The following is a 13,852-nucleotide window of genomic DNA, read 5'->3' as shown; positions in this document are numbered from 1 at the left end:
ATTGTTTTAAATAAATTTTTCCATTGGAGTACAAATCATCAATTATAAATTGTGAAATTATTCGTTTTCCTCGTTTAAACAAACACTTGTGTTTGACGAATTTAAGCTTCACATATTTTCTGATGTCATTGTTATTGGCAACGTCGTAGACTCTGGGCTCAGGATACTCCTGCTTCTGCAAGGGTTCCTTTTCTGATTTCTGATCCTGATTTTTTCGTGTTTCTGATCTGGTTGTTATTTTCATTACCTGTCTGTTTAATGATTTCAAATCGTTTATTGTAAGTTTGGACAGGGCGTCTGCCACGTAATTATTTTTCCCCTTGAGGTATTCCGCAGTAAAGTCATATATTTCTAAATCTAGCCTCATTCTTGTTAATTTTGAACTAGGATCTATCATTGAAAATAGGTAAATTAATGGTCGATGATCTGTTTTTACTATAAAATGCCTCCCATAAACGTATGGTCTGAAATACTTTATGGCCCAGTGGCCGCTAATTCTTGCTCAGTGGTTGACTTGTTGGACTCCCCTTTTGTAAATGATCGAGACGCATATGCAACTGGTAATTGCGCGCCTCCATGATCTTGCGTAAGTACCGCTCCGCAAGCGTATTTGCTGGCGTCTGTTGTTATACAGAATTCTTTGTTGAAATCTGGATATTGTAAAAGTCTTGGGCTCATTAAGGCTTCTTTTAAGTAATTAAATGCCTCATTACAATCCGTGTTCCATTTGAAGTTGACATTTTTCTTGCACAGTTTTGTTATGTGTCTAGAATAATCTGCAAAATTTTTTATGAATCTTCTATAGTAATTACAGAATGCTACAAATCTACGCGCCTCATCTGAGTTTTTGGGCACTGGATAATTTTTAATTGCTTCGTATTTATTTTCGTCAGGTAATATACCCTTGTCTGTGCACCTATGACCCAGATAGGTAACTTCGTGCATAAAGAAAGAACATTTTTCTTTTTCGGAGCATCCTATGACTACCAGGTCGTCCATGTATAGGATGGTTCTAGACCAGAAAATGCTAGGGTCATCATCCGCATGAATAAATTTGGTGCTACTTTCAGTCCGTATGGTAACCGCGTATAACGGAATGAACCTTTATTTGTCGAAAACGATGTAAGGTTTCTAGATTTTTCGGACAATTCTATTTGATGAACTCCGGACATTAGGTCCAAACAAGAAAAGTATTTAGCCCGTCCTAACTGATCCAATATATCTTCTATGCATGGTAATGGAAATTTGTCGGCTAATAATTTTTTGTTTATTTGTCTGTAGTCAACCACTAGTCTCCATCGTTTTTCTGTTGAATTTGGTAGGCATTTTTTTGGAACTAACAATAATGGACTGTTATATTCTGAAATTGATGGTTCGACTATACCATCTTTTATTAATTTATCGACCTGTTTGTTTATTTCTGGTTTTTCACTTTCTGCATTTCTATAATTTTTTATATTTACCGGTGTTTTGTCGCTTAAGCGAAGCTGTTGTTTATAAAAATTGTTAGCTGATATCGGTTCCGATTCAAGACCGAATATATCACTATAATTTTTACACAGTTCTGACAATTTTGTTTGGAATTGAGAAGGAAAACTTGGCTTTTTTAATACTTCTTTTGTTCTATCATTACTGTATTTGGGTTTACGTTCCTTGGGCTTTTGTATATCATAGTTTTCTAACGGCTCGAATTTTATTGTACCCACATTTAAGCTAATTGTTTCAGAGCTTGTATTTAGAAATCGGATTGTTGCGCAACTCGTGTTAACCAAGGTGCTTGGAACTAGTACACCTTTTAATGGTTCTTGGCTTGGAATAAAAACGGACGATTCTTTTGAGTTAATTTTTACTGTTCTAATTACTTCGGCTCTACATGGTAGTAACAGAGTATTCTCGGAAACCGAATTGTGCATTGGGATTTGTATAGAAAAAGTTAAGTAATTAGGTCTTAATACTAGAGAACCTTGTGAATCTTGAAAGTTTAAAATACAATTAAATTCTTTAATGAAATCTATTCCTAGAATACCATCGCATGGAATCGGAAAATCAGGTGGAACTATTTGAAAGTCATGTGGTATAATGAAATTTTTTGTTTTAAGTTCCACGAGCGCTAAGCCCAAGGATTTTATAGAACCTTGTCCTATTCCTGTTATATTTGAAATTTTAGAACTGTCTAATTCGGGGTACTCTTGATTACATTGTTTAAGTAATGAAATCTCGGCTCCCGTATCTACTAACAATGTTAAATTTTTGTTGGTTCTTTCGTTTTTAACTTTTATAAAAAAACTGAGGCTAATATTGATTTTATATATGCTTACTGTTTTTCCTCTTCTTCTACCGTCAAGGGGTCCTCCTCGTTTTCCTGAGTGACCCTAACGCTTCTGTTGGAATTTCTTCCAGTAGAAGTACTCTGTGCATTAGAGTTTGTATTATTTTGGTTGTTATTATTGCGGTTATTATTGTTACTATAATACCCGCGACCCCCTCTATTTCCACTACCTCTGTAGGTGGTATTTCCTCGGTAATTATTATTGTTGTATTTATTATTGTAATACAAAACAGCGTTTGACTGTCCTGTAGCTTCAGTACAACTGTTGACGAACTTGGTTATGGCTTCGTTCATATCCGCAAACGTTCCCGCTTGCATTATGAGTTTCACCTTATCCAACGAACAATTAGTTGTCATTGCTTTGACAGCGCTTTGGGTGCTGTATTTTGATGCTAATTCTGATGGTAAGCCATCATTGAGGGCCTTTGTTAAATCTTCGACTTCCTTAGCATATACCGTAGCTGTTTTATTTTTTTGCTGTAAATTCATCAATTTGGCAGATAAAACTTCTACTGATTCTCCTTTGACCGTTTTTGTCAGTTTACATATTATGTCAGCGATGTTGCTTTCATCTCCTATTAAGTTGCGAGCGTGTCCTTTTAGTTTTGTTTTTATTAGTTGGACAGCGATGGGTTCATAGGTTTCTTTGATAGTATCTACCAATCTTAGGGAGTCTATGAAACTTCGCAAGTTTTCTGCTTTGCCGTCGAACTCAGGTATGAGTGACGACGCAGTTTTTAAGAATTGGACGTTGGTTTGAGTCATTGTTATGACTTCTTCGTCAATCTCGATCGGAGGTAAATTGTCGGGTTCCACTTTTATTGAGTTGTCTTTGATTTCTGAAGGATCAGTGAACCCAAAAAAATCTTCTTTGTCTTCTTCTAATAAAATGTCAGCCAACGAGTTGTCGAAGTCTGAGTTTTGAGGGACTGTTAAATCGACCTCAATTTGTGAATGAAAGTTATTTGGTATTTGAAATGATACACCATACTTTTGTAAGGCTTTCGATAATACAACGATTATACTTTCATGTATTTTTATAGCAAGATTAAAATGTGTAGGAGTTAACCTATTCGAAGTAACTGCTATTGCTCTTCTAATTTTATTTGTGTTTAAAATTATGTCGGACAGGTGTTTTAGCACTGTCTCTTTTCTTATCTGTGTGTTTTTATTGATACACTTATAGCTTTTTAATATGTTGTTCTTTTTTTCAATAAAGAACTTTTCTAACCTATTCCATCTATCAGTCATTAGATTAAGGCCTGATGGTTAGACTAACTACGAATTTTATAATTCTCCCGAGTGATTGGTTGTTATCTATCATAGAAATAACGCGAACCCCGGGGATTGTTGATAATACAATTGCTTTTTCTGTTGCATTACAACTTATTAGGGGTGAGAAAGATAGTCCGAATTCTGAAATGTATTTGTGCTCAAATTCATATATTGTCATTGGTAAATTTTCTCGGGCTAATAAAATTCGATTTCTAATATAAAAATCTGGTTCTGCCAGAATTACTAAATCTATTTTAGCTTGGGTTCTTGACATTCTAACTACCTTGACAACTAACTTATATTATTATTTTATATATATTTTTTTTTTTTTTTGTAATAAATGTATGTTGTTTTAAATGACGTCTAGACCCTGTGCTCGGCTCATGTAATCGCGGAAACGGCTGTCTCTTTTAAGGCACTTTCTGTAAGTGCTATGTAGTTTGAAGATTACGTGGATAATGGTACAAACGGTAAGAACAATCATGAGTATGAACATTGAGTTCAAAAGGGGTGTGTGGTCTACTACTACATTGTTTACAACATAAGCCGTGTTTTCTTTTACTTCGGCTTCTTTGGAGCTCCACAAACCCATTTTGATTTTTTTTTTTTGAATATATATATATATATTAATATATATATATTAATTAATTAAATATTAATTATGGACTTTGGTCGAGATAAAAAAAATATTTATATGTTTATGTATGAGGTTATACAATATTCACAACTTTCGGTTTACATTACCACAAGTAACTGGTTACAATAATTTTACTTATATTAAGTTTACACCGAAAGTTGTGTGTTAGTAGATGTATATGATTTTTTTTTTTGTTAATGATCTTAACTATCGCACCCCGCGTAAACGCGTTGCCAGTGCTTAAAAAAATTCAGCGGTGAACTAATTTTTTAGTCCGCTCTTCTTCTCCCGGTGGAGTAAGGAATTTAGCTCTTTGAGCCGTCCTTTTAAATTTCCCTCGTTGGTTTGGGGCCTTTTTTCCTTAAGGTCCCCGATAATCCGGGCTCGCTCCTTCAAGAGTCGAGCTCGCTTTCCACCCCTTTGCTTTTTTGGTGCTGGGGTCGGTGGAATGCGCGTGAGCTGCTCGTCCCTGTCCTGGGCTCGCTGACGCTCCCGTAAAATGATCCTTGATTTGTAATCAGCAATGCTGATCGGCCTGGGACCGTCCTTTGGCTGTGCCTCTAGAGCCTCCTCCAGAGTGGGTTTATCTTTTTGAGGTACGGGTATACCATCCATCGCATCCCACGTTGACGCAGTGGGCGATAGGCCTACCGTGTTCCGTTTCCAATCGGCGGCGCAGTAGACGTGGCTGTCTACCGCACTTTCTTCCTCACGTCGCCTTATCCAGACGGCGGCGCAGTAGACGGGGCTGTCTACCGCACTTTATTCTTTGCATTCGACTCTCATCCAAACGGCGGCACAGTAGACGGGGTTGTCTACCGCACTTTATTCTTCACCTTTGATTCTTATCCAACGGTGGTGTAGTAGACGGGGCTGTCTACCACACTTTCTTTCCTTCGGCGGGGCACTTCCCTTCGCCACACTTCACAAAAATTTCGCAGTTGTCGGTGTTCGGTGGGGAACTTCACTTCACCACAATAATTAAATACGTTTTAAGTGTAATTACAACACAACAGTTTATTGTTTGGTAAATATTTTTTTTTGTTTTTGTTTCTTTTATTAATACGTTCCTTTTGTTTTTCTTTTCGTTTGTATATTTTTTTTTCACTTTTCAATTAATACATGTAAAAAAAAAACATAACAATTATATGTTTTTATTTTATTCATGGTTGTGACGTCCTGTCACGGTCGCCATGTGATAACGAGATTTAATTCAAAGAAGTAATCACGAAGACGTCCAGTTCGAGAGTGTCTTTATTGAGAAGTCGAACATTCTTAGCAGCTAGAATTGAGTGAGCAGCGGGCGAAGTAAATGCAGCGTTAGTATATTCACGTTCACACATATATGCCCTGAGACGGCTGGCTCGATGTGTTAGTGAGCGAGAGCCAGCCGGCACCGTGGGAATGCATAGTCAGCATTTTAGCATGGCCGCTATGCAGGCCGTTGTCAACCAAATGTTGAGATTAATAAGTGTGCATAAATATGTGTATATATATGAACATATATATTTAATGAAGTAAATAAGTAAAATGATATATCAAGTACTTCGCTCGCTACAGGGTATGCATCTTTGATAGTCCGGGAATTGACTTTGCGAGCGTCGAGGCAAAGGCGATTTTTCTTGCCTTTCTGGACTAGAGTCACTGGTGAACTCCAGCTGCTGTTGCTCTCTTCGATCACACCTAGACCAATCATGCGATCTAGCTCGGCATACACCAGCTTTTGCTTGGCTGGGGAAATCGGATAATGCCGCTGCTTGATCGGCAAGTCCTCGTCGGTTACTTCGATTATATGCTGCTCCTAGCTGGTCTTTCCTAAACCTTTATCCAGACATGATGGATATGTCTCAATTACTCGCCTCAGCTTACTGTGTTGTTTTGGAGATAGCTGATAAGGCATGTAAGCGGTTTCGGGCTTAGGAGGGTCGTTCATATCCAAGTCTCCAGTCATTAAATCGTATTCCGGTGGTGCTTCGATGGCTGCAAACTCGGTTCCTTCCTTACCAAGGAATGTTTGGCCAAACGTATCCCAGAAGTTAATTCCGAAATAAAAACGTTGTGTTAGACCTGGTACTATCAGAAACCCCAGATCCTTGGTCTCTCCTTCCCATTCCACGGGTAGGGTTATTGCTCCGACTACTCGAGTTTCGCCGCCACTAGCTGTGCGCACACATTCTTCGCTAAGCTTCCTTATGGGCCGCGTCCGGTTCCCTACGAAGGCTTCCGCTCCTTTGCCAATGCAATTCGCACTAGCGCCTGTATCCAGTAACGCTAGTATTTCCTCTCCGTCGACTTTAGTTTTGGCAAAGAAACGGTTATCGTTTTGTATGCTTACTACAGTGTCTACTACTTTCTGCTTAAGCCTGCGATACTCTGCTCGGGTGTCATATAGCTTGTGCATTTTTCGTGTGTCCCGTGTGGTGTTGTCAGTATTTTCTGAGCCGTGGAAGATACGGTGGTGGTAATACTGGCTGCTCCACCCTCATGGATTGTGAGAAATGCAGTTCCACTACTTGCTCCTTTAATGCTTCTATCTGCGCTTGCATGGCAGCCTGTGTTTCATTGTTCTGTTTTATGACGGATCGCATTATCTGCTTTCTTCTCTCGGCAGCTTCTAAACTGCTTGTCGGGTTGAGCTCATATTGCGGGAGCATACCTAAGCGTCCCTTTGGCTGACCCAGGGGCAAATTTTCTCCCCCTACAGCTCCTTCGGTATCGTTTAATTGATCCATGTTGTCTTCAATGGATCTATTTTCTTCTTGCTCTTCCCGCTCGCGGGACATACTTAGGTTGTCTCTGTCGAGAGAACTGGTTCTTCGCGGCGTGGCGTCGGCACTTGCACTCCTGGGTGCTAGATTTGCTCCTCTCGTTGTTGAACGGGTAATTCTTCCCGTTGTCGATTGGAAAATCACTTTCTACTTTGCCCTTTTCATTTGGGCCTAAGATTCGTTTATCTTGTCTCAAAAATATATTTTCACTTGCGAGTTCACTTGTGTCTTTCACACTTTACACTTGTCTATGTTTAACTAAAAGTTCACACGCGCTATCAGCCTAGTACGGCTGACTAAGGGCCTAGTACGGCTGAGGGGTGCTGTTTTGCGATTACTAAGTATCTCTTTTGTGAAGAATCCGTCCGATATTTAAGCCCCACAAACAAAAAACAAATATCCCTCACTAGAGGTATTAGCAGCTTCTACACAACTGGGTTCCACTGAACTAACAGCTCTTCTCTCCTTCTAGTCAGCTTTAACGTTCACAATGGGAACTAGCTGCGCCTAGAAGAAAAGTCTGTCCGAAATCCCCCTCTCGCCAGTCGTCGAAAATCAGGTTATTTGACCGATCATTCTCGGGCTCCACAACCTGCTGCTATCCGACCGATCATTCTCGGGATCCACAGCAGTTTTCCTATTTCTCTGGACTCGAGCCTATCAAACGACCGGTCCATCTAGCTGAGTACGTCGTGTAGCGTCGGCCAGAAAAACTAAAATATGTCCCCCGCCCAAATATGTCAAAGGATGCCGTAAAGACTCGAGCATATCAAACGACCAAACTCTTGGCCTATTACGTCGTGTAGCGTCGGCATTACGTTTCCTGTCGGTTCCCCCACCCACCTTTTCTGTCCTGGATCGACAATTGCACAATAAATCCTCACCGCAATGGCTAAATGCATTACCGTAACGTCTGCGCTCCTGCTCTTTCTGGACTCGAGCCTATCAAACGACCGGGCTTCGCCTAGTACGTCGTGTAGCGTCGGCCAGAAAGCACATCTAAATTGAATTTTCGTTAATTTCAAAAAGTGTCAATCGGCACATAGTCATATAGTATTATATAAGGACACCTCATAGTTCCCGCTGGCAATTTTCAGTAATTTTCCCAGGAAAGAAGCAAAGGCTATCTATGATTTTAAAAATATAATGAAAGGTCCCAAAGTCATACCTCTATTCTGCGACAAAGTTCTGATTGAGAGGCCTCTCAATTCTGACTGTCGCAGAAGTTGGGGACTTTACCATTTTATGATTACGAGAAAATTTTAACCCAAACAAAAACAAATCTAATCTACTTAAATCCCTTGTTCTAATAGTAGTCCAATTACTTCTGTCTCTTAAAAATGGAAGCTAGGCCATACATAGGTTCGCCAATCGTAATACTAGATGTATCTAGGTGGTTGACCCTAACTCCTTAAAGAATATGAAAAATCCTTACGTTGGGCGCCAATTCTGTTACGTAGGCATATTAGTGCCCTAGTCCTGAAAAGGACTTGGGCCGAGAGAAAAACATCCGATGTTCAGGCACGAATTTTTGCCCGCATAAGCTCGCAGGATGGGGTGGGTTCTTGGTAAGACTTTCTCCTCTCCAACATAACGAGAATAAATATTAAGATGCCTGAAAAATAGTAAGCTTTGTAAAGTCCGTCGGTCATCAGTCTACATTGCCCCACAAGTTTAGCTGTCGCTTGACCGTAACACCACCCGTACAGGGTGCACACGTCAGCAAATTGCTGACTATTCACGACTACAAACGTCGCTCTGAGGGCTCTTGTGATTGTTCATACAAACACAAGGCAGATACTCGCCGCTAAAAAGTCAATGTTTATTATATTATAAAAGATTAACTTAGGTAAAGATATAGTTAAAAATAGCTGGTAATATATTAGTGTGTCTTTTCAATTATTGTATTATTTATCTAATTAGTTCATCAGATGGATGACAAAGGTGTTAACCTCCCCAAGAAATTCATTAGAGAAGTATTTAGAATAAACAGTAGTCTTGGGTACCGTGGCACAAACTATGGCTCTTTCTACTTTAGTACAATGTAAAAGTGGGGAAAAATCCAGACTGAAGGTCTCAATGTATAGAAGTTCTAAATCATTTATAGTAATAGCCGAATTTACTTTAGACAATAGATACTGGACTTTAATATGAAAATGGGGTTCCTTTCTAACAGGGACTGCAAATAAGTGTTATGAGTTTAAAAAAATTGATAGCCAAATTAGCGTCCAAAAAATATGGGAAAAAAACCACTTACTTAGTATGGTTCGGCAAATGGGAAAATGTGATAAACCTTTTTTTTCAATTTTTATTTTATAAATTAAAAATAAGTCTTATTTTTCAATTTTTAATTTAAGTCTTATTCTTCAATTTTTATTATAAAAATTAAAAATAGTCTTTTGTAATTAATTAGGTTATTTGTTGACATTTCTCATTAAAGGTCCTCCAGGCCTTAATTTTTTCTTTCTTTAAAGCTTCTAGTTTTTTATTCCACCAGGGGACATTGTGGTGAGATTTCGGAGGTTTGGTATGTGGGATACTGTTGTACGCACTTTGGAGAATGATTTTGTTGATATTGCTAGCTTCCTTGTTGATATTCGAAGACGTTGGGATTGAATTGTTGAGGTTATTTGTAAGGCTTTCAAATTTGCCTGTTGCTTTTGTATCATTTAGGGCCGCTTTCTCGAGTCCCTGTCAAAGTCCCTGATAGCTATCTGTTCGAAAAACTTTAAGACCAGATAAACTGTTCGTAAAAGCAAATCCGCTTTCTCGACTGCTTTAATTTATCTGAACGAGAAACAATTACAGAGTGCTGTTAACGCACTGTAACGTGCAAAAAATGGCATGCTTCGATTATTTCATCAGCTGTTTGGGTATAATTCAAAGGAAAAGTCAACTGTGATTTCGTTTTTTCTTCATAGTTGGCTTTGGGAAATCAGCTGTCATTCTATCGAGTCGAAAACGCTTAACAGGGACTCCGAGTCCCTGTCAAAGTTAGCTCTCACATTTATGCTCGAGAAAGCCAAAATGCCTTAGCAGGGACATTATCTGTTCGAGAAATGTTAGCCGGCACTCGAGAAACCGGCCCTTAAAGCCAAAGCGTTCTCATATATCTCCTTAGTTCTTAAATGCTCTGGTAAAGCAACACCTTCCTTTGCAGTATTTTCCTTAGAAAGTGTACAAAACCGACAATAAAATGTGGCTTTAAATGACGTCGTAAAACCGAGTAATTCGTTTTGGCCCAAATTATCCCCAAAAATATTGCAAAGTCTGAAGTAAACTTTTATCGGACCCTCGTTTGTACTTATTTCTATTCCAGTTTGTTCCAGACTTTTAAAAACGTCAACTAAAGGTTTAAGGAAGGGGTCACTGCCATATTTTTTTGCGTATTTGCTTTTAAAATAGGCAGCAACAAATACAAAATCCAATTTAAAAAGTAGATGCTGAGGAAGCACAGGAAATGTGTAATATACCCCACATATATTGTCCTTCCTAAGGGGTTGTTCACTTCGAAACCATCCAAAAATAAGAAAATTGGAATATCGTTTTTTTTTTCAAAGTTGGAAACTTTTCCTTTGAAAGAAGTTCCATTTACATAATGGCTTAGATTAAAGTTTCCCTCATATTTATACCCGTTACTCGTAGAGTAAAAGGGTATATTGTATTCGTGCAAAAGTATGTAACAGCTAGAAGGATGCGTTTCCGACCATATAAAGTATATATATTCTTGATCAGGATCACTAGCCGAGTCGATCTAGCCATGTCCGTCTGTCCGTCTGTCTGTCTGTCTGTCTGGAAACTCTTGGAAACTACAAAAGATAGAAGGTTGGGATTTCCTACACATATTCTTGGGCTTCCTACGCAGCGCAAGTTTATTTTATCAAGGTGCCACGCCCCCTCTAACGACCACAAACCGCAAAAAGCCGTGTCGCCCACAGTTTTGTGTATAAATAGTACCAATTCCGTGCCATAGATGGCGCAGTCGCCGCGTGTTCAACACTCCAGCTGGTGCTGGAAAAAAGCTGGTCACATTTGTATTCACGTAAATTATTTGAAATGAGGGGCGCAAAAAACATACAAGAAGGCATATTTATATTAAAGTTGTTAAGCTGATTAACGGGTATTTAATAGTCGAGGAACTCGACTATAGCGTTCTCTCTTGTTTTTCATCAAGTCTATAGCAGCTCAAAGAATGTTTTTATTTGAAATATAATTGGCATAATAGACCCCTTTATATTAGATGGTGCAATAGTCGGCTTGTAATTTTGATGCACTTCTTGCAATTCATTGCTTACATTAAAAACTGTGGGCATTTCAAAACATCTGTCACTAATAAGTTTTTTTAAAAACAGGTGTTCAGTCCCAACGCATGCAGCAGTAGTCTAAAAACGATTTGGCTTGGGGACGAGTTTCGGATGAAATTTTATCTAAAAATAAGTCTTTAAATGAGTCTACAATGGTTGTATTAACCTCCTCAAAGATGTTCTGAACAAATAAAACGTCTTTTCTGCAAAAATTATCTTTTGCATGCAATTTAGTTATGGCTAAAATTTTTGATTTAAAACTTTTAATTATTTGTCTAAATGATTAATCAGAAAAAGATTCTGCAGTGATTTCAACTTGAGAACAAGTCGGAGGGTCGTCAATACAATTACTTTCAGTGCTGCAGATTTTTAATGTAACGTTGCCATCTGATCCTTGTTCGTTTTTGGAGACTGATTTAAGATTTATATGCCTCTTAAGGTGAGCTTTAAATGTTCTAAAAGAAGAAAACTTCTAATCGCATTTTAATTCGATACATTTATATTTGTCTACTTCTTTTAAATTGTGATGATGCTTAAAATGTAAGCATAAGCTAACGAAGGCTAGAAAATTCCCTAAAACATTTAAAGCAATGCATTTTGCTCTATGCGTTGGATTATTTGTAGAAAAAAACAAGAGAGAAAGCTATAGTCGGGTTCGTGTCCCGACTATCTAATACCCGTCACTCAGCTAAAGGGAGTGCAAACGCTGTACTCGGGTTGATGTCCCGACTAATAATCGTAACTCAGCTAAAGGGAAAGCGAGGGAGATAGATATAGAAACTTTGATTGCGTATAACTTTTTAATGAATGGTCCGACTTGAAAAATATCTTCTACATTTCGATAGGTATAAATAAGCACAACAAAATTGCATTTATACTTCTCGGAAATCTTTAAAGGTGTGGGCGACAGACACATTTTAAAATCGTTAGTCGGCGATTGTGGGCGTTAGAGGGGGCGTGGCACTCGGCTGAAATAAACTTGCGCTGCGTAGGAAACCCAAGAATATGCGTGGAAAATCTCAACCTTCTAGCTTTTGTAGTTTCCGAGATCTCAGCGTTCATACAGACAGACAGACGGACAGACGGACATGGCTAGATCGACTCGGCTAGTGATCCTGATCAAGAATATATATAGTTTATAGGGTCGGAAACGCTTCCTTCTACCTGTTACATACTTTTGCACGAATCTAATATACCCTTTTACTCTACGAGTAACGGGTATAATGATTACGGATTGATGGTGAATAGATCACGCTTAATGGTTTGTAAGACCACTTTCGAATTGGGTTGATCGAATAATACACTATTATTTCACAATTAGAATGAATGCTTTATTTCATGTCGACCGTTCGTGGTCAGAAACAAGAGAGAGAGAGAAATAGCAAGACCAGACCATCTCAAGAAAGAAAATCTTACATGCTATAAAATATACCAATTTATTATGACTTGTTATAGGGTTCCTCAACATCCCGGCCCACCCTGAAACTAAGTTTCTGAATTAGGCAGAATGGCAATTTTAGAAATGGGTCTAACAGGTTCTCCTGATGAAGCTCGCAGCTTTACGGCGCGTACCAGCCCGTCCTTGCCCGGATAGACTTCAATTACGCGCGCCAAAGCCCAAGCAGCGGGGAGTGTATTTGAATCCTTGATGATCGCCATATCCCCAGTAGCAACGTTCTTCCTCTCCGTATTCCACTTAGGGCGCTGTTGAAGTGTAGTGAGGTACTCCTGATGCCATCTCTCCCAAAAGCCTTGTAGCATTGCCTGTACATTTTGCCAGTAATCCAGTCGGTTAACTGCTATGTGGCCAAGATCGCCCTCTGGAACTGATGTATAAGGGCGTCCAATCAGCAGGTGTGCGGGTGACAAGTAGGAAACCTCGGTGTCTGACGTAGCGAAGAGAGGGCGTGAATTGACGACGCACTCAATTTGAGCCAGAAGGGTGTGCATCTGCTCAAATGTGAGGATGGAATTCCCGATGACACGACGCAGATGAAGCTTTACGGAGCGAACAGTTGATTTCCATTTTCCGCCCCAGTGGGGTGCGTGCGGTGGTATGAAACTCCATTTGATACCCTCGCTGGCCAACGATTGAGTTACTTGTGTTATGCTGCTGTGACAGGATGAGCTTATACATGTCGTCTAACACCTTCTTAGCTCCCACAAAGTTGCGACCGTTGTCGCTGATGATGTGGGTACACTTGCCTCGACGGGAGATAAAACGACGAAGTGTAGCGAGAAATGTCTCCGTGCTGAGATCTGTAGCCAACTCCAAATGAATTGCGGAGCTCACTAGGCAGACAAATAGGCAGATGTATCCTTTTTCCTTTCGTGGATTCCTTCCCTTGTGCACCTTGAGCAGAAGCGGTCCGGCATAGTCGCACCCAGTATTTTCAAATGGATATGCTTGAAGTACCCGAACAGCTGGCAAGTCCGCCATGTATTGATCAGCTGTTTTGTGGCGTTGGCGAAAACATTTGTGACAAGAATGTGTAAGCTTGCGAATCATGTTGCGTGCGCCAACTATCCAATATTGTTG

The 13,852-nt window shown here is 39.4% G+C and overlaps 1 protein-coding gene across 1 annotated transcript; it reads right to left on the bottom strand.

Moving 5' to 3' along the window:
* Window positions 1-12,798: 12,798 nt before the first annotated feature.
* On the bottom strand, window positions 12,799-13,753 carry LOC138912140 (uncharacterized). The gene is made up of 2 exons (XM_070212000.1): window positions 13,449-13,753; window positions 12,799-13,393 (listed from the first exon to the last, which is right to left on the bottom strand). The coding sequence occupies exons 1-2, from the start codon at window positions 13,751-13,753 to the stop codon at window positions 12,799-12,801; spliced, it is 900 nt and encodes a 299-aa protein (XP_070068101.1).
* Between the last annotated feature and the right edge of the window lie 99 nt (window positions 13,754-13,852).

This window comes from Drosophila takahashii, chromosome 2R (assembly GCF_030179915.1).
Source record: "Drosophila takahashii strain IR98-3 E-12201 chromosome 2R, DtakHiC1v2, whole genome shotgun sequence".
NCBI lineage: Eukaryota > Metazoa > Arthropoda > Insecta > Diptera > Drosophilidae > Drosophila > Drosophila takahashii.
Note: the sequence above shows the minus strand (reverse complement) of the source record. Positions and strands in the feature narration are given on the sequence as shown.

Coding starts and splice junctions, on each gene's coding strand:
- LOC138912140 (XM_070212000.1), bottom strand. CDS start 13,753: ATGGCGGACTTGCCAGCTGTTCGGGTACTTCAAGCATATCCATTTGAA. Junction 13,394..13,448: donor AAGAAGGTGTTAGACGACAT/GTATAAGCTCAT, acceptor ATCGTTGGCCAG/CGAGGGTATCAAATGGAGTT.